The sequence below is a fragment of the Arvicola amphibius genome, chromosome 11 (genome assembly GCF_903992535.2).
Source record: "Arvicola amphibius chromosome 11, mArvAmp1.2, whole genome shotgun sequence".
NCBI classification, from domain to species: domain Eukaryota; kingdom Metazoa; phylum Chordata; class Mammalia; order Rodentia; family Cricetidae; genus Arvicola; species Arvicola amphibius.
Genome location: NC_052057.2, coordinates 95291968 through 95312660, shown reverse-complemented (window position 1 = coordinate 95312660; position 20693 = coordinate 95291968). Strand labels below are relative to the sequence as shown.

Here is a 20693-nt window from a genome sequence, read left to right as displayed (position 1 = left end):
CCATCCTGGAAAGAGGAGGTCATAAGACACGCAGAGCACAGCACTGAATGTGTGATGTTTCATTTCCTAACTTTGCTCAATCTTATCATGACAATCTCTCACCAGTAAGCCGCTGGGACATCCTGAGCAGGGGCAGAAGTGCCCCGCCCTATTCAGCATCTCAGCTTGTGGGGCATCTCTGACTCTAGGGTGCTAGTTCACCTATGCCCTTAAAAATCTCCGTATGCTTTGTGCAGAACATCTGGCTCCCAAGGTCTCCCAGCCTCTGAACTTACCTTTCTACGGTCTCACCCTTTAACGTACCTCTTCGTTGCCATCTTAGCTCACCTTTGCCTGTCCAAGCAGAGTTCCCAGGAAAGGTGTACATGGACGATGATAGTTCATAAAAATATTCATATTATGATGCTGTAACTTTTTAAAAAGCAGTTTAAGATTTTTAGGAAAACTGATGGGAAAATAGGAAGTTCCCATGAACCCCTTTCCTGCCCCTGGAAATTTCCTTTATTATTACATCTTGCGTTAGTGTGGTATCTTTCTTTCTTACAGTTGAGGAACCAATATTGATGAATTACTAATGTTTATCTTGTACACTACAATGCATTTTTGTTTTTTAAGCTCACTGACTATTGGTTTAAACGCCTTTACAAAGACAGTGATTGTTTCAGCAAACTAGGGAGCGAATGGTACCAAGTAGACCAAAGGTGAAGGTGAAGGGAAGGGAGCAGGGATCCACTTGGGAAATCTGGAGACAGTTACCTTGGAACTGGCAGAGAAGAAGGGAGCTGCTTGCCTGTTTGAGGATTCCCGAGCAGTTGAAATGATGAAGGGAGAACTCCAGAGACCTCGGAGTGGTTGGCGAGGGGGATGCCAGCAAGCTTTCCTTTGCAGAGGACTGGGAGGAGACCCGCTTGGCTCTGGAGACTCAGGGCCAGATGTGAGCAGGGGAGGAATCCCAATTATAAAACAATATTCACCACTGAAGACACACACAGCAATGTCTTCATTGTCTTCTCTGGAGAAGTCATCACGTGTTTTTAACACCAGACCAAGGACCACACAGGCCTGCTGAAGCCCCTTCTATCTAGCTTTTGCCCTGGACTTCACCACGTTGGCCAGACTCCTTTGTGACTTTTCTGCTGCAGGCTTGGCTATGAAGTCTTGGTGTCACCTTGATGTTTTTTATTCTTGACTTGTTTTAAGAAAAAGACCTGAGCTGAGCGGTGGTGGTGCAGGCCTTTAATCCCAGCACTTGGGAGACAGAGACAGGCAGATCTCTGTGAGTTCAAGGTCAACCTGGTCTATAGAGTGAGTTCCAGGACAGACTCCAAAGCTACAGAGAAACCCTGTCTTGAAAAACAACAACAACAAAAGCAAAACAAAACAAAACAAAAAACAAAAACAAAAAAATCTTGGTACGTAGGCTGATCTCTAACTCATGGTGGCCCTGCTAATTCTTTCCCTGCTGGGGCCACAAGTGTACCCCACTGTGTCTGACCTGATCAGGCTGAGTGGCAGATGTGGCTTCTGTATTAATATTGACTGCCTTGGGTCAGAGGTTTTTATTTGTGTTATACATGCTATGGTTTCCTTCCCTCTCTCCTTCCTTCCTTTCTTTCTTTCTTTCTTTCTTTCTTCCTTTCTTTCTTTCTTTCTTTCTTTCTCTCTCTCTTTCTTTCTTCCCTCCTTCTTTTTTTATTTCTCTTTTTAATCTCTGTTTTTAATTATAATTTTTCTTCATTCTTGAGAATTTTACACAATGAAATATGAACTATCATATTTACCCTTGTATTAGGGTTTCTATTGCTGTGCAGAGACACCATGATCACAGCAACTCTTATAAGGGAAAGCATTTAGCTGGATGACTTGCAATTTCAGAGGTTGAGTCCATTACCATCATGATGGGACATGGTGATGTACAGGCAGACATAGTGTTGGAGAAGGAGCTGAGAGTTCTACATCTTGATCCACCAGCAGCAGAAGTAGACTGTGTTCACACTGGGTGTAGCTTGAGCATAGGTGATCTCAAACCCCACCCCCACAGTGTCACACTTCCTCCAATAAGCCACACCCCCTGATAGTGCCACTCCCTATGAGTTTATGGGGGTCAATTGCATTGAAACTACCACAAATTTCAATTTACCCCACCAACTCTCCCTTATTCCCCTAATATGTCCTCTCAACTTCATATTTTTTGGGGTAGCTCACTAAGTCCAGTTAGTGCTGCCTATATGTGCATGGGTGTGGGACCACCCAGTAAAGCATGGGAACCTACCAATGTCCACAGCTTCAGAAAATAATGATCCTCCCTTCCCCAGCAGCTAGCAACCACCAAAAGCTCCTCAGTAAGGGGTGGGGCCTGGAGGTCATCACCCCATCTCTGCCAGGATTTTGGCTGGCTTGATCTTGAGTGGGTTGCCACAGTCATGGTGAATTCATGGTTGTGAGCCATGGCTTGACTGGCAGACAGCATTTCACACACCCCTTCTCTGGCTTACATTCATTCTGTCTCTTCTTCTGCAGTGTTTATGAGCCTTGGTGTTAGGGGAGCGAATACAGGTGTCCCATTTCGGGATGAGCACTCTGATCTTCAGCCCTTTGACCATCTCTGCTTTGGCTAATCTCCCCTGCAAAAAAGCAGCTGCTTCAACGAAGGTCGAGAGCAGCCAGGGTCTGTGGATACAAACATCACTATATAGAATGCCATTTGACAACATGACTGTATTAGTTATATTATTGGTTATTATTATATTTGACATGATATCAGTTTCTCCCATTTTGCTGCGGTAGAATACCCCAACAAATAGCAGTGTAAGGAAGAAATAGTTTATTCTGGCTTCTGTTTCCCAAGGGGATACCGTCCAACACAACAGGAAAGGCGTGGCAGCAGGAGCCCAAGGCTGGCCTGGTAGTCAGGAGTCTGGCTGGTCACAGTTCATTCACACATGTGAAACTCAGAGAGGCAACAGGAAGCAGGGCCGGGTTATAAAACAACAAAGACCACCCCAGTGACCCACCCACAACTTCCAGCAACTTCCAACCCCTGAATGTTCCATACTGTTCTCGAACAGTCCACCAGTTGGGGACCAGGCGTTTAAACACACAAACCTATGAGGGCATTTGAAGTCACAACACTCACCACTGTGCAAAATGAAAGCAGGCTCTACCCTGGTGCCCATGGCCTCCCTAGCTGTGGGCCTTTAAAAAAACTTCACTTATTTTTAACGTGAATACATGTTTGGCTGCCTGTATGTCTGTGTACCATGTATGTATCTGGTACGCAGAGGCCAGAAGAGGGTGTTGGATCGCCTGATCCTGAAGTTACAGATGGATGTGAGCCACCATGTGGGCTCTGGGAATTGAACCTAGCTCCTTTGGAAGAGCAGCCAATGCTCTTTATTGCTGAACCATTGCTCCACTCCCGGCCCTATCCATGGACTTTCTGCCAGGGCTATAGTCCCAGGAATGACATTTCCTTTTGTGGAAAAGCAGACTTCAAATCCAATCTGACCGTGGTCAACTTACAATAGTCATGTCACGATTGGACCAGTGGGCACACCTTGACTGTCAAACTGTCAAACATGTCTAACTAACATGTTTGACTAATGTGTAATAACATACCTACAATGTCAGTGTCATGTAGAGTAATTTCATTGCTTGTATGTTCCCTTTTAAAATATTTTTTATGGTTTATTTAACTTTTATTTTATGTGCATTGGTGTGAAGTGTCAGATCCCCTAGAACTGGATCTTCAGACAGTTGTGAGCTGCCATGTGGGTGCTGGGAATTGAACCGGGGTCCGTCTGGAAGAGCAGTCAGTGCTCTTAACCACTGAGCCATCTCTCCAGCCCCTTGTATGTTCCTTTTATGCATCTCTCTATCCTTTCCCACAAACCTCTGGCAATCACTAATATTAAATTGAGGTCAGACATATAAAATAGGGGCTAGAGAGATGGCTCAAAGTTTAAGGGCACTAGTTGCTCTTTTATATCAGGGACCATGAGGATACACCAGGTGATAACTAGTATTTAACAGGCCGACCTACCCGATAAGTGATTCTCTGATAGGGAGCCCCACCTGGACGGGCTGTGGCATTACTGGCTGTGGAGACCAGTTGCTCCTGTCTGTCATTTCTCTCATGAGTCACCTCAAATCTTCCCTAAGAACTTCATTTCTTCCCTAAGAATAGCTCTGGGTGTTTCCCCACTGCTGTGTGTTTATCTTATGAAAATTTTCCATTGCTGGGCACATATATCTGTGGGTGGTCAGGGATATGACTTTTCATTTGTCTATATAGTTTTGATATGTAGAATATATACTGGGACATGCTTCATACCTGGATCTATTTGCCCCATGAAGACTGTGGTTGCTTAGAAGCCTCTTTGCTTCTTTTTACTCAGACTAATATAAAAAAAAATAACAACTTCTCAGTCTAACACAAACTGCACACAGTTCACTTTTACCTCAGAGCAAGTTCAAACTAGACTAACGGCTTTGTGTAAATGGATCATAAGTTTAAAACCTTACAGCTACGCACAGGGTCAGAGTCACAGATGTCCAATGAAGGTTGCTAAAAAAAAAAAGCAAGTCAACTCTTCACTTGCCAGTCTACTCACAATGGATCTGTGTCTCAAAGTAGTCATTGGGCACCATGGCCCTGCCCCCATGATTGTCTGGTCGTGGTCAGGCTCTTATGGCCTTGGGACTTTGTGTTGCCTTGGCAACGGCTTAATTCCTTAAGGCTTGCTCTAGGAATGTGCTTTAGGCCAATGAGAGTAATTTCTTTATCGCTTCAAGGCTCCTGGAGGGGAAGAGTTTTTAGAATAGGAGAAAAGGAAGCTAGGAGACATTAGCAGTAGTGCAGGAAAATTAGGATAGAAGTAGGATCAATAAAGAAACTGATCCGGCAAAGTATGCAGAGGAGAATTTATTTCGCCCTCAGATTTTTCTAAGTCCCATGCTTGTTGTAAGGTTTCTCTCTGAACCTTGAGAGGTCTGAGGGGCGGGTGCCCCAAAGACCTCATTACTTTTAAAGGACCCAGCTTCTATTCCCAGAACTCGCATGGCTTCCAGAGGACTCAGGTTCAATTCCCAGCACTTCCCTGGCAGCTGACAACCATCTCTAACTCCAGTCCCAGGGCATCTGACCCACTACTCCTCTGGCTTTCTCAGGCACTGCAAATATGCAGTATATAGACATACATGGGAGCAAAATACCCATGCACATAAAAAAGCCATATAAAATATAAATCATACTATTTTGTCATTTTTTTTTCAAATTTGACTTTTTATTGATTCTTTGTGGATTTCACATCATGCATCTCGATCCCACTCATCTCCCTATCTCATCCACCCTCTACCCTTGCAGCCCCCCCCCCCACACAGGGTAAAACAAAGTAAAAATTTTAAAGAACAGAGAAAAAAGTCTCTGTGGAAGCTGTAGTGTGACACAGTGAGTCACTCAGTCCTTTAGTCCATATGTTGTGACTTGCAAGTGTTCATTGCATGGAGTCATTGGTCTGGTTTGAGGTCTCTGATTTTTGCTAAATCATCACATACTGGGCCCTCACTGGGGCTTCTCTTGGACACCCTGTTGTTTCCTGTGTCATGGAGGTCCTGTAACTTTGGGTCTGCTGGACCAGTGTTGCTGGGTTGGTCAACCTGCCAATTCTCTATCTTCAACACTAGGGTGAGCTCTCCAGTACTGCCCCGGCTAGTTCATCCTCTTTAGGAAGCAGCAAGGGGCAGGGCAATTCTCTTGCTTTCATGTCCTTGGGGTTGACTTGCCCACACCACCAAGGCCAGTTCTGCTGTGTTGCCTAATCAAGGTGTAGGGACCACTCTGCCGAGTGCTGCAGATGGTGAGAGGTAGGGCCAGTTCTTTCACTCTGGTGACCTCAGGGACAGCTCTCCCATCCACCACAGGCCTTGAGGGACATGGGGGGACATCTCCCCCTTGCCCACAGCACATATGGTAAATGAGGGGTGGGGCTCTGTCTCTGAGACTCACATTCTTCAGGCCAGCTCACCCATGCCTCCATCAATGGATTCAGCTCTACTGTATTACCCAGGCAAGTTGCAGGGCCCATGCTTCCTAGTTCTGCATCTGATGAGGGGCAGGGTCAATGGCAGACAAGGGGTACACGGTCAGCTCTCCCACTCTTACAATCTCAGGGCAGGCTCACCTGTGCTCTCACCAGTGGGGTCAACACTACTATGGTGCCCAGGTGAGGAGCAAGGCCTGCTCTCCTGAGAGCTGTAGGCAGCAAGGGACTAGTGGCAAGCAGGGCGTCTTTCCCCACCCATGCTGCATGGCAGACGAGAAGTGAGGTTAACTGTCCCACACTTAAGCCCTCAAGGTTGGCTCACCTGCACCATCGCTAGCAGGGTCAGCTCTACTGAGTTACCCAAGTGAGTTGCTTTCCTGAGTGCTGCAGCCAGTGAGATGCTGGGCCAGCTCTCCAGTCCTCCCACCCTGAGTCTAGGGACCTGGGGCAGAGCTGTGTTGGTCCTCCGGAGCCTGCCAGATCTAACCATTTTGTCATTTTTTAATTAAAATTAAAATATAATCCCATCACTTCTCCCTGTCATTTTCGTACCTCTGCCCCCTCCCACGTCCATTCCTTTAAATCCCTTCCATTTTCTCTAACTGGTTATCCATTTCAGTCATTTAAAAAACGATTTATTTTAATTAGTGTCTGAGAGTGTGTCTATGTGTGCACGTGGGCATGGGTGTGAGCGCCATGAGAGCATCAGAGCCACGGGAGCCAGAGATACAGGTGGTTGTGAGCCACCCCATGTGGTGCCGGGAACAGATCTCTGGTCCTCTTCAAGAGCAGCAAGAGCTCTTAACACCCAAACCATCTCAGCGGGGCAGTGGTAGTGCATGTTTTTAATCCCAGCACTTGGGAGGCAGAGGCAGGCGGATCTCTGTGAGTTCGAGGCCAGCCTGGTTTACAAGAGATAGTTCCAGGACAGGCTCCAAAGCTACAGAGAAACCCTGTGTCGAAAAACCAAACCAACCAACCAACCAACCAAACAAAAAACCTAAACCCTCTCCCTGGCTCCTATTTCAGTTATTTAATGTTTGTTTGTTTGAGGGATTGTTTTGAGACAGGGTCTTACTATGGAGCTCTGGCTGTCCTAGAGCTCACTACATAGACTAGACTGGCCTTGAACTCACAGAGATCCTCCTGCCTCTGCTTCCAAATGCTGGGATGAATGGCAGGAACCATTCTGCCCAGCTTATGTTGTAATTTTTAAGTGTAGAATTCAGTGGCATTAAGAACATTTGTCATTTTGTATAAGGATTACTATTATCTGAACTTTTTCACTGTCCCAAAGAGACACTCTTGTAGCTGCTAAACAGTAATTCCCTCTTCTTCCTCATCGACCCAGGCTCTGGTAACCTCCTGTTTCTGTCTGTTTCTACAGATTTGCTGTAGAAATCTCATACTGAGTGGAATCAGACAATGTTTGTCCTACTGCTTCTAGCTGATTTTGCTTAATGTGGGTCAGCATTTTATTCCTATTATAGATCAAATAATATTCCATTATATGTATGCATTACATTTATTTGAACCGTTGGGTTGTTTCCACTTTTTGACTACTGTGAATATTGTCACGTTAACACTGGTATGCGAGTATCTTTTTGAATCCTTACGTTTCCTTTGGACATGTACCTTGGAGCAAAACTACTGAGCCATCATGATAATTCTCTTTTAATTTCTTAAAAAGATTTTTTTTTTTGCAAAGAGAATTTATTTCTTAAGATTTACTTTTATTTTGTGGGTATGAGTGTTTTGCCTGCATGTGTGTGTATGTATATGTGCGTGTATGGGTATGTGAGTGTGTATGTGTGCTGTGTGCATGACTGATGCCCTCAGAGGCCAGAAGAGGGAGTGAGATCCTTTGGAACTAGAGTTACAGACAGTTGTGATCTGCCTTGAGAGTGCCGTGAACTGGAACTGGATCCTCTGTAGAGCAGCCCGTGCTCTTAACTGCTGGGCCATTTCTTTAGTGACTATCTTTAAGTTTTAAAGAATCACTAAACTGATTTCCACAGCAGCTGTACCATTTTGCAGTCACATCAGCATTGCACCAGCATTGCGTTTTATCCTTCTCTCCGCTAAGACTTGTTCTATAACGGTCGTTCTGCAGTGTGTGAAGTAGCATCTCACTATGGTTTTGATTTGCATTTCTCTACTGACTGATAATATTGCACATCTTTTCGTGTACACAAGTGTATCTTCTGAGAGAGATGTTTATGAGAGTCCATTGCCTATATTTGAACCGGGCTTTTGTGTTGCTGTTTTAGTTTCTGAACATTTAACTGCTGAGCATAGCTGAGAACTTTGGAGTAGCTAGCTCCACAGTTCTGCCTTTTCCAGGGTGCTGTATGTTGAAGTCATATGGTATGTTCCCTTTATAGAATGGCCCTTCACTTGGTAATACATGTTTAAGATTCCTCCATGTCTCTTTAAAGCTTGCTATCCATCCACACTGGGTATCAGACCTAGGACCACATACATGCAAATATATACAGTACTGCTGAACTACTACCCAGCCGTCTCTCCCCGCCCCCCCTCCCGTCTTTTACTTTCCCCCTTCTTTGTTTCTTGAGACAGTGCCTCACTATGTAGCTCAGGCGGGCGTTGAATTCATTATCCTTCTGCCTCAGACTTTTCAAATCCTGGGATTACAAGCTTATACCACTTTGCCCAGCTTAACAGTATCCTTAGGAAAAAACCCAGATTTTTAGAGGTTATAATATTTTAAATTACTTCTTTGAGAATTTTATGCATTTATACAATATATTTTGATCATATTAATATGCCACAGGAGAAAATTTCATGCCTGATACTGTCATCCTAGTCAAAAGCCCATCTCTAGGGAGGTCATAGGCCCTAGAGTAGAACCAGCTGTTTTGCTAAATGCTCATGCTGTCAAATTGTCTTCTAAACATTTATGCTCATACCTGTAGATGTGGGCTGTTCTTAGCCTAGGCCAGAGAAGCTTCATTTTTGCAGTGGAAATAAGGCAAAGCTAAGGTGTTTAACTGGCGAAAGTGTTAGGAATGAGACTGCGTACTCCGATGTAAATGGAGTGTCTGTATGAACCCCCGTAGCCACCACCATCAAGGTTCGAGAAAGGGAAAGAATATAATGGGGAGGAGAGCTGTGGAATGGCGTCTTCTGAGCATGGCATGCCTATCACGCTCCTGAACTCACAGCAGCCATGGTTGCTGCACAAGACCTGTGCAAGATCATGCCAGCCGGAACCCTGGATAGATGGGGGTAGGTGGTCTCCAGGCCCCTCCTTTTGATGAGAAGCTGTTAGCATTGACAGCTGCTGGGGAGAGAGAATCATTCTGAGGATGTGGTTACCGGCTGGATTCCCATCCTCCACTGGATACCTCCCCTCTACAGCCCAGGCTATACTAGCTGGATGTAGTGGGTTATTTAAAACAAACAAACAAACAAACAAACAAACAAACAAACATGAAATTAGGAGGGGAGCTTGTTGGAGGAGGTAAAAAAAAGATAGATATGATCATATTTGAGTGTATATATAAAATTCTCAAAAATAAAAATAGTTTTCAAGCTAGGCATGGTGGCACACACTTATAATGACCAACACTGGAGAGGTAGAGGCAGGTAGAGTCCTGGGACTCAGCAGTCCATCATTAGCCTGCCTTAATTGGCAGACTCCGAGCTGACACCAAGGTGCTGGCTCAAGAAAAAAATGACATCTGAGGCTGATCTCTGGCCTCCACATGTTGTAGTGGTGTCAGAAGTGGGATAATCTGTAGTGTGAAGCGGCGGGGACCCGGCCACCGGCTAGCTTTACACCCGAAATAATTACACGGAAACTGTATTCTTTTAAAACACTGCCTGGCCCATAGTTTCAGCCTCTTATTGGTTAATTCTCACATCTTCCTTTAACCCATATTTAGTAATCTGGGTAGCACCACGAGGTGTGGCTTACCAGGAGAGATCTTAACCTGCGTCCATCTCGGAGAGGAGCAGCATGGAGACTCACTATGGCGACTGCCTGAAGCGTCTCCCCAACTCTGCTTCCTTGTTCCCACAATTCTGTTCTGTCTACTCCGCCTACCTAATTTTCTGTTCTCTTAAAGGGCCAAGGCAGTTTTCTTTATTAATTAACCAATGAAAGAAACATAGACAGATAACTCTCCTCCATCAACATGTATTTGCACATACCTGGTGCACTCACACATACACACACAAGGAAATTTATAGCACTAAATATCCATATTAGAAAAAAATTCTAAACAGTAATCCCTATCACTAAAATTAGAAAAAAGACAAATTCTACTCAAAGCAAAAAGAGGTAAAAAGGAGTGAAACAAACTGAAAGTAGGAAAATAAAACCCAGAAAATCATCGTATTCTGTGAGGGGCAGGGCCAGCTATCCCAAGACCAGTAAAGGGCAGGGATAGCTCAGCACAGGCTTTGGACTTCAACATGCTTCCTATGATCCCTTATGGTAACATGGGGCATAGACATCAGCATAGACCTCAGATGCAGCAGAACCATGGACCCAGACATGCTCTTGTCCTAAAAATCTGCCAGAGAATAAAAATATGGGTCCTTGAAAGAATGTAATTCTATTCATATCTATTTAGGGGATGAAATTTGCCAATGTGAGGAATGAAAGAGAAGGCATTACTATAGATGCCATAGGAATTGCAGACCAGACTGAGCGCTGTGGTGTTGTGTCTGGCGCTGGAGAACTTGCATGGAGCAGATGGTGTCTTCAGGCTGGAATGTAGTACACATCACTCTCTTCCTGATAGCCTGAATGCCCTCTGTTGGTTAAAGAAATTAAAGATGATATTAATAGCCTTTTCATGAAAACACTAGCCCACAGGGTCTCATTGATGGATTCTACCCCAAACCATGGGAAACATTAATAACACATAAACTTTTCTAGAAAATGGAAGATACAGGAAAACTTCCCAGCTGATTTTTATTATGTACACAGTGTTCAGCCTCCATGTATGCCTACAGGCCAGAAGAGGGCACCAGATCTCATTACAGATGGTTGTGAGCCACCATGGGGTTGCTGGAATTGAACTCAGGACCTCTGGAAGAACAGTCAGGGCTCTTAACCTCTGAGCCATCTCTCTAGCCCGTTTCCAGCTGATTTTTTTTTTTTTTGAAGGGAGGCAGACATGGTTCTCAAGTGTCCAGAGCTCTTTATTTTATTCTCTGGCAGATTTTTAGGACAAGAACATGTCTGGGTCCATGGTCCTGCTGCATCTGAGGTCTGTGTTGATATCCATGGCCCATGTTACCATAAGGGATCATAGGAAGCATGTTGAAGTCCAAAGCCTGTGCTGAGCTATCCCTGCCCTTTACTGGTCTTGGGATAGCTGGCCCTGCCCCTCACAGAATACTGCAGCAGGAGAGTTGGTCCCACCCCTCATGGGAGAGTTAATCCCCTGTACTTGGGACAGATGGTCCTATCCCTCACCACAGGCCTGCTCCTCACCTGAGCAGCACACTGGAGCTGATCCTGTGTGGGCACAGGTGAGCCAGCCCTGAGGATGTGTGAGCAGGAGAGCGATCCTACCCTCCCTTGTCTGCCGTGTGGGTGAAGGAAAGATGCCCTGCCCTCACTACCTGCAGCAGGTGAGATATGTGGCCCTGGGGTCACAAGAGTGGGAAAACTAGCCCTGCCCCTGCCCAGGGGCAGCCCACAAGGGAGGGGGCCCTGCACTCCATCTGGGCAGCACACTGAAACTGACCCAGAGGGTGTGAGAGAAGACCTGATTCCACCCCCACCCCTTGTATGCCCCCTACATCAATTGGGAGAATGGCCCCTGTACCTCGCTTGGACAAAACAATAGAGCTGGAGAGTGTGGGTGAGCCTAGCCTGGGGACCTGAGAGCAGGAAACTGCTCTGGTCCTTGCTGCAGACTCCACTGGGTGAGCTGGGTGAGGCTGTGCTGGAGAGCTCGCCCCGGGGGGTGATGATGAGGGAAAGCTGCAGACTGACCAAGCCAGCTATCTATCACACAGGCCCAGAACCAGGGCTATCGGTGGGCCACCTCCACATTCACCTCATTTGTGAACTGTTGGAGCATGTGAAGGAGATCCAAGGGGAGCACCAGTGAAAGCCCATTATTGGTGGTGAAGCAGAAGCCAGAGGTATCAAACCAGACCAATCAAAGGCAGACCCTCGGTACTGCCTTCTCGTTTTTTGGTTTTTCCTGGCACACACATCTTACACATTCCTAGCTAACTCTTAAGGGGACTTCATGGTATCCTCGTGGCAATGAATAAAGATGAATGGACTGAAGGGTAAACTGTGTGACTCATTGGCTTCTATGATGAGATTCTTCTCTTTTTTTTGTGATTTTTTGTTTTTTTTTTTATTTTTTATTTTGCTTGTTTGGTTTGATTTTTTTTTTAGATTTTGTTTTGTTTTGGGGTGGGGGAGTTGCAAGGGCAGAGGGCAGAAATGAGAGGACAGGGGGATAAGTGGGTTAGGGGTGCGTGATGTTAAATCCACAGAGAATCAATAGAAGTTAAAAGACGTTTTTAAGACATGACACCATGAAAATTGCAAGCAAATAGATGGAACTAGAAAAAATTATCCTGAGTGAGATATCCTAGACCCCAAAGACAAATGCAGTGTGTACTCACTTCTATGTAGATGTTAGTTGTTAAGTCAATGATCACCAAGCTACAATCCATAGGACAACAGACGGTAGGTGTAGACTACGGGACTAGAGGGGACAGAGAGAACTCATTAGGAACTAGAGATAGACAGACAGACAGACAGATAGGGAACATTATACAGTAGAAACTTCCTAAGATTTATACATAAACGAGGGTGATCTAAATAAAATTGCCAAATACTGGGGGGCGGAGGGACAGGGGACAGAACCCCAACTGGCCAATTCTTGTTACCAAACAAAGCTTCCAGTACCAGGATTGGGTTACATCTAATTGAATTGATGGCCCAAAGGGCCCCATGGAAATTCCCAAACAACCCAGGATGTTGCCAAGTTTATAGGTTGTCTACAAACTCCTAACCATCCAAGATGGACAGTTTCTATTCACAAGTGTTTCCAATACATCTCGTAAGAGGGTAGAGAAGTGGGTGCGGCCTGAATTAACTTGGGATGCATGGGTAACAAGGTAATATGTACACTGAGGAAGTTTTAGGGAGAAACCCCTACTTATCCATCTTATGCCTGTGCGTAATGATTAATGGTTGAGTCAGCTATGGTCAAGATCAGATGCAGTATGGGAAGGAGCATGCTCAGTAGCAAAGAGGTTATATAACAATCTGTCAGTCAAGATAAGAGTCACCTATGTAATCAAAATCTTCCTTCTCTTAAATTCCGTGAAAGGAAGTGCCAAACAGTAGCTGGGGACCTTGTGTTCCTTTCCTCGTGTGGCCCACTGTCACTAGTCTAACGGCTTGCATTCTTTCTGATCTATACTATCACTTTGCCTTGAATAAAATTTCCTACTGACGTCAGACAGCGGGACACTCAAGCCCAGACTCTGGCCACCAGGAACAACTACACAGCTGTGAAGACGAGAGCCAAGCTGGGATGGCGGGGAATGGATATAAAGTGACCCGAGGAACAGGCACAGCTTGTGAGTGTGGCCCATTCAGATCCAGGGGTCCACATGCCGCCTTCTACAGACCGAATTACCACCTCAGCTTGTGGAATGGAGGGCTTTGTGACACCGTCTGGTGGCCCAGTTCTGTCCTCTGTGAGGCGGACTGACAAGGTCCACTCCTGGGAGGTGATGGGCACTCTGAATGTTCTAGGACAGGGATGGCTGGTCTCCTCACGCTAGTGAGGTTTGGACCATGTTGAGTTCTACCTACTTTCTGTGGGATAGTGAATATCCCTTATACGTCTATATCTACATCCTCGTTGTTATCCTAATTATCTGGCAAGTGAGATTGAATTACCGCAGATTGAAGTGGGAACAGAAGAGGAGCTGCTGCCGGGTAGGGAAACCCTGGGACCGCTACTGAGCTAGCGGGGGACCTTTCAAGTTCCGGTGTCTGCTCATGGGCCCTCATCACCATTGTCTGACAATTTGGATAGGATACTTTCAAGTGTGTAATAGATTTCCTCTGTGAGGCTGGAAGCCTTTCCTTACTAGGACTTTCATGAGGCATAAACCATAAACCTTTCTATTGGATAGAGACTACCATTACCCCAGATCTCCCAGTACAGTTTCCCAGTTAAATCTGTTATGTCTTTTATATAAGAACACATTCTATAATGTGTCTATTTTACCACAGTTTCCAGTAGAACGTCACTCAGTAGTTGGGTAGGAAATAGAGTTCAGATCGATTTCCATGAGAACCAGAAGGATGCAGAGAAGGGAAGTGGGAGGAGGGGGTAGAGTATAGCCAAGAGCAATGTAGGAGAGTTCCAAAATTGCACATAGATTATTGAAAGGAAAAAGGAAATGTATATATGGTCCTTGTCACATTACAGACATGGAAAAGGAAACAGTTCCAGCTTCACACTGTAATATTTTCTCTTTAAGCGTCACCGAAAAGTCAGGCAGAGGGCTAGAGATGCAGCATCAAAAGGTAAAGTCCCAGAGTCCCCTACGCCCTGCCCCTAGGAGAGCTCCCCACATTCCTCTTCCCTATGACACTGCCCAGGGCCACGAGCTCTCCCTTCAGAGCTTAAGAATATTGAAACTTCTCTGCCTTACTCCCCTGAAGACGTCCTTAGCAGTCATTGAGTGAGAATTCATTTCACCTGCAGGACTAGCAATAAAATAAGCATAACATTAATTATCCCTCCGGGGGAACATATGCTGTAAACTGCGATGCTATAGCCAAATACCCCGTAGAACACTGAGTCTAGGTGCTCAGATTCCTCTTGCTGAGCTAAGGGCTGACTTGTAAAACACCCTAAAATGCTCATTCACCACCTAACACTGTGTCCTGATTCCTCAGCCAGGAGACTTTGCCGAGAAGAAGCTGAGAAGCCGTGGGAGCTGCTGACTATCATGAAAAGGTGACCTCTTGACCTTTGTGGTCTCTGAGCTGTAATGATTTTTTTTTTGCCTGCTCTGGGCTGGGGTGAAAAAGGGGTAACTGTTTCCATTCCCACCTACCCCCAGTCTGCCCACGAAATCTATCCGATTTCTCCTTCCCAAGGAGATTCATGCACCCCATCCTGAGTCCTCTTTGTTACTTAGCCTCTCTGGATTTGTAGGTTGTAGAACAACTATCCTTTAGCTAATAACTAACGTCTGCTTTTACGTGAGTACACACCACTGTGTGTCTTTCCAGGTCTGGGTTACCTCATTCAGGATGATTTTTTTTTCTAGTTCCATCCATTTGCCTGCAAATTTCATGCTCTTTTCTGGAAAGGGAAACCGAGGAGGAAAGGAATTGGGGGAGAAGGGAGGTGAAAGGGAGTCTGGGAGAACCCGAGGGAGGGGAACTTCTGTTAGGATGTGATCTAACAGAGAAGGGAAAAAGGGGGTGGGGATTGATGGAAGGAGAAACACACCTCGGAGGCCAGGTCACCAGCTGAGAGGTTGTCAGGGCAGAGATGGTTCACACCTCGGGAGGGAAGACCCACCCGATACCCAGCTCCCTCTGTTAGGGTCTCAGCGGTTCCGCATTTCAGAGCCGCCTTTGCACACTTTGCCAAGGGCATCGCTGGAGCTGCACTCAGACACCGAGTTGTCAAGAGAGTAGATTTAGGATAAAGAGGTCACCCTGCCACCGGCTTCCAGCTACTCCCTTTCAAGGACAAAGCCCTGGCTGGCTGGACCCGCTGACATGACCTCCTGTCTGTCTGGAGCGAGGGAGCAGTTGCTGGGACCCCTTCAGTCCACCATCTTTGCCTCGACTTAGTTTCTTTTCTTGTTTTTTTTTTTTTGGGGGGGGGGCGGGTTTCGAGACAGAGTTTCTCTGTGGCTTTGGAGCCTGTCCTGGAACTAGCTCTTGTAGACCGGGCTGGCCTTGAACTCACAGAGATCCATCTGCCTCTGCCTCCCGAGTGCTGGGATTAAAGGCGTGCGTCACTACTGCCTGGCTTCGACTTATTTTCTAGAGGCTGTGAATGATCCCGGTGGTTCTCTGGGCACGGCAGCAGGGACCATACTTTGAAGGGTTCCCACGAGGACCTCATTTGCCACAGTGTAGGCTCAGATCTGTGGGCCTGGAGGAAAGGGTACAGCAAGCCCCAGACACGTCATTCCATCACTAACGGTGGCCGTTTTTCTCTTCCTAGCCAAAGCTGGCTCCCCAAGGAGGAGCGTGTGCGGCAGCTCCTGTGTGTAGATCCCTGCTGCCAAATCTGTGATGCTGCAACTCTAGAGATTCAGCAGTTGCTGGAGAGCAAGCAAAGTCAGATCTCCCCTGCTTTGTTGGGACTGCCACAGGGCTCTTCTTGCCTGGAGATGTTGCCCGTACCCAGTGCGTCTTTTGAGCAGAGCGTGGAGCTTCATTCCAGACCCTCCACAGACTTTCCACCGGCACCTGTGACCCAAACACTAACAGAACACTTAACACAGTCAACCAGCACAGTTGGTGTCCAACAGCTCTGTACGGATCACCTCCTGGCAGGACAGGGATTTCATCGGGCAGACATGCCCATTGTCTCTGAGGCTGCAGCTTCTTCAAGGCTTAGGGAGCCTGTGGTTTTAGTGAATGCAGAAGAGATCATGCACAGCGATGTAAGCTATAACTACGTCCAACAGATCCAAGACCAGTCGTCTTTCAACTCACAGACCCCTTTTCAAACCCTGAGCCCAGATAGTATTCATGTTACACATCCGATGACCCTGTCTCTTGTCACCACTGTCCCCCCGCCATTCCTCAATCCTGAAGTGGTAAGGCTTCTTGAGCTACATGTGAAAAAATTGATGCATTTCCAAAGGTGGGGGCTTCCCAGACGTGTAGAGGAATCACTAAGGCAACTTATGCCACACCCTCCAATGTATTTCCAGCCAGAAAATAACCAACCAGTTTCTTTGATCCTGAACAATATTCCTCAAGACTATGTTCACAGGTTTGGGAGTCTTTCCCCCCAGACCTGGTGCTCATATACAGACAACCAACCTACTCAGATCTTTTGGGTTTCTCAGTGGTCTAATGTGGAGCTGGAACAAATAGCACACCGCGGACAAATCACAAGCCCTGTGGAGAAGTCCTTATTCTCTCCTGACTATGACATTCTCCGTGGCATCTGGCTACTGCCCAAGGGACAGGCGAACGACTCCAGGAACAAACTCCCGAAGACATTCACCCAGTTATTCTGTGGCCTCCCCTCTATACACAGTGAGTCCTTGGTGGCTACCTTCTTAGGCACACAAGGTCTCACCAAGGACACACCCGAGCCCTCCTGCAAAGATCCTCACCTCTTGAAAGAGGCCTCGCCCTTCCTCTTGCCGCCCCACAGGCCACCTACGGCAGCCCCTCCCTCTTCCTCAGCTTCTCCGAAAGAGTCTTTGTATGAGTGCCAAACTCAGTTCAACGTGCCCTGTCTGACTCTGGCTGAGTGTAAAACCTTGGAATGGCACCTTCTACAAAGACAGCTTCAGCTACAGTGGGGCCTGCCAGCTGTCATCCCTGGATCTCCCTATGAGCACAGCCACATAGAGTATAAGCCATGTAATAAAGCAAAGCCCCATGAGACTTTAAAAGCCTCCTGGCCAAGAAAGTCCTTCTCAGTCCTCACCAGAGACCTCGTCTTTGTCCCAGAGCCTGTACGCAGGCTGCTGGAATTTCACCTCCAGAAGCAGCTGATTCACCTGCGCTGGGGCCTGCCCCAGAAGATCCAACGCTCCATTCACTTGGTCCCCTCCTCTCCTGGCCAGCAGCCCCGGTCCTGGAGCAACAGGGCACTACCCAATGTGAGCATCCTGCAGCCAGGCGACCCAGAGGTCGATGGGTCCGGTGACACGTTTGCGGTTGCAGTGGACAGAGTGTCAGTTCCCACACCTCACTTGTTTGGCCAGGCAAAGACAGTGTTGAAGACCCATGTTGATTCCAAATGGGGACAGATCCACCAGGGCAAGGTCCCTGCCTGTGTCCAAAGCTCCTGGGAATGCAGAATTCCCAGGAGTTTGTCAGTAGGGGCTTCCTTCTCAAACATTCCAGCAAGCCAGCACCTGGAGCTACAGGCAAAAAATAACCCTGACCTACAGCACAAAGCTGTTTCTCAGGAACCAGAACCAGCAGCCCTTGACCAGGAGAAAGAGTCCTTATCAGGGGCTCTCATTGAACACTGTAAGCGGCCCCAAGCCCTATCTGAGGAAACCATTAAGAAACTGGAGACGACGTTACGACATAAGTATCTGGCCTTCCTGTCAGGCCTGCCTGTCCATTACTGCGTGGCCTCCTCTAGAGCAACATCCCCAGCAACTGTGAACCAATCTACAATCACAGAGATTATTCCTGGACCTGTCAAAATCCCACAGGAACCCCTGACTCAGGTGACCTTTCTTGAAGACCCATATCAGAGTAGGCTTGAACTTTGTACTCAGGATGACAACGAGGCTTCTGTGGACATCGCATGGGATGACAATGAGACTTCTGAGGACATTGCAGGAGAGGTCCAGCCTAACGTGCAGGCGGCAGGAGGGACAGAGAAGGTGCCTCTAGAGACGCAGACAGAGATCTTGGCGAAACTGAGTTTCCACCTGAAGAAAAAGGTCCTAGAGATCAAGTTGGGAATGCCTGTAATAGCAAATGAGCTCCAAGAATCAAATGCAGTGGACCCAGGGAGTGAATACACAGAGCAGCCTGTTGGGACTCTAAAAATCCCAGAAAGCACAGTGCTACCACAGCTGCCCAGCTCAGGGGACTCTCCTCTAGCCCCAGATGCAAACAGGGTCCACCTTGGTAAACAGCCAGCCACTGCAGGGCAGGCCGTGTGCCCCCATGGTTCTGCCCAGTGGGGCTCCAAGGCCTCACAACTCAGGAATATGACCAAGGCCCAAGTGCACTGTGTTCAGCTGGAGACCAGTGGGGAAAAACCCAAACTAGAGAAAACCTTTAGCACTGAGCCTCAAAACCCAGGCAAGAGCAAGTACTCAGCCCATAGCCCCACGCTGACAGAAAAGAGCCACGAGTCAGGGAAACCCAAGGCAGTGGGGAACCTTGAAGAAGGGGATGCAGGTCTTGGGCTTCCCTGGACCAGTGGGAAGACACACCATGATGGAGATGAGGAGCCAGAAAAGAGGCCTCCCCCTGAGACACCCCAAGGCTCCTCAGAGCAGAGGCCTAGCTCTCATCTTGAGGAGCCCTGTTCGCCCAGCCCCCGGAATCTCTCTGAGCTTGAGTTCCCAGATCCACCTCCAGAATTCCTTATGGAGACAGACGCTGCACAGAACATGCAAGACAGTCTGACCAAGGTCGATGCCATCCTGGAACCTGCAAGGATTGCCAAGGTCACCCAGCCTGTGGCCTCCAAGACTTCCCAAGGTCTGCCTTTCCCACGCCTACCAACTCAGGGAAAACCTTTTAAAGGCCAAGCTTGGCAAGACCACATTTCACAGAGGCGGGTGATGCCAGCCTCTCTTCACGCTAGCCCCAGCCTTCCAGGGGCTGGCTTGAAAAATAAGATGAAATCCTTTCTTCACTCTATGAGCCCCAAGATAAAAGACAAAACCCACATGGAATCCACAGTCTCTACACCCGGGAAAGTGTCCAAACCCAGTAAAGAAAACGTTGACAAGGGTCTGCCTCAAGTCAAAAGTCCCACCAAGAAAACTAAGACAGAGAACAGCAGGGGGCCCAAGGCCCAATCTGCGTCCTCTGAGAGGCCAGTGGTCACATCGTTTTTAACTGCTCCCCACATTCTAGACAGTAAGCTTGGGCCACGCTCTCAACAGCATGGCTCTGTCTCAGTACCAGGCCAGCCCCGGCACTGTCCTCGACACTGCCCTAGATTGGCTCGTGCCACCCAATCCAGAAACCCGCCCTAGGTCCCAAGGTTTACCTTGGGAATGTTGTTCTGCTAATGGTGACCACTCAGGCTCTTCCTCTAGGCTCGCCCTCCTCAGTGTCTTTAAAGAGCAGTGTTATTGTCATTTCCTTTAATGAACAGGTGGATTAAAGAACCACCCAAAATATATTCTGTACCTATAAACAGTCTGTCTCTTCTTGTCTCTGCCATCTATTATTAAGGGGAGATATGAAGGAAGCAATGACGTCGAGCCCATCCAGGAGCGGAGATTTAGTCCAAAGTTTGCACGCGTGTTTTAGAGAAGTACCATTAGTACGCCTTTCTTCAAGGGATGCCTTTGAGTTGATCAAAAGCAGCTAGCTAAAACGAAGACGCACAGAGCATATATGGCAAATAGCACGTCTGGGTCTCGGAATCTCCTTGCTCAACCCATTGGTGTCGGGAATGTCTCTAAGAACCCACCCAGAAGCCTGCGTCAGCCCCCTCGCCTGGTTTGTGTGCTTGGTTGTGTGGCCTAGGTGCCTCCTGGAAGGGGGGGATCCAGGGAAGGCCCAGAAACATACAGAGGGAGTTCTTGTACTTGTGCCAAAGCCGCTGTGTTTCTGATGGGCACCAAGGAACAAAGGGTCAGTTTTCTTAACACCAGAAGAAACTGAAGCAGGAGGCTAGCCCAAGGCCAGCACAGGAGTTGGGGACAGGAGTGCAGCCACTGTGAGCTGCTTGTGTGATAAAGGAATGAATGGAGCAT

The 20693-nt window shown here is 47.3% G+C and overlaps 1 protein-coding gene across 1 annotated transcript; it reads left to right on the top strand.

Annotated features, from left to right (window-relative positions):
* The first annotated feature begins 13857 nt into the window (after window positions 1-13857).
* Window positions 13858-19964, top strand: LOC119826911 (protein FAM205A-2-like). Its single transcript, XM_038348427.1, has 5 exons — window positions 13858-14001; window positions 14553-14598; window positions 14974-15034; window positions 16265-18533; window positions 18567-19964. Exons 1-5 carry the CDS (start codon window positions 13858-13860, stop codon window positions 19962-19964), a joined length of 3918 nt encoding a protein of 1305 aa, XP_038204355.1.
* Window positions 19965-20693: the final 729 nt, after the last annotated feature.

Coding starts and splice junctions, on each gene's coding strand:
- LOC119826911 (XM_038348427.1), top strand. CDS start 13,858: ATGTTGAGTTCTACCTACTTTCTGTGGGATAGTGAATATCCCTTATAC. Junction 14,002..14,552: donor AGAAGAGGAGCTGCTGCCGG/GTAGGGAAACCC, acceptor TTTCTCTTTAAG/CGTCACCGAAAAGTCAGGCA. Junction 18,534..18,566: donor GTACTCAGGATGACAACGAG/GCTTCTGTGGAC, acceptor GATGACAATGAG/ACTTCTGAGGACATTGCAGG.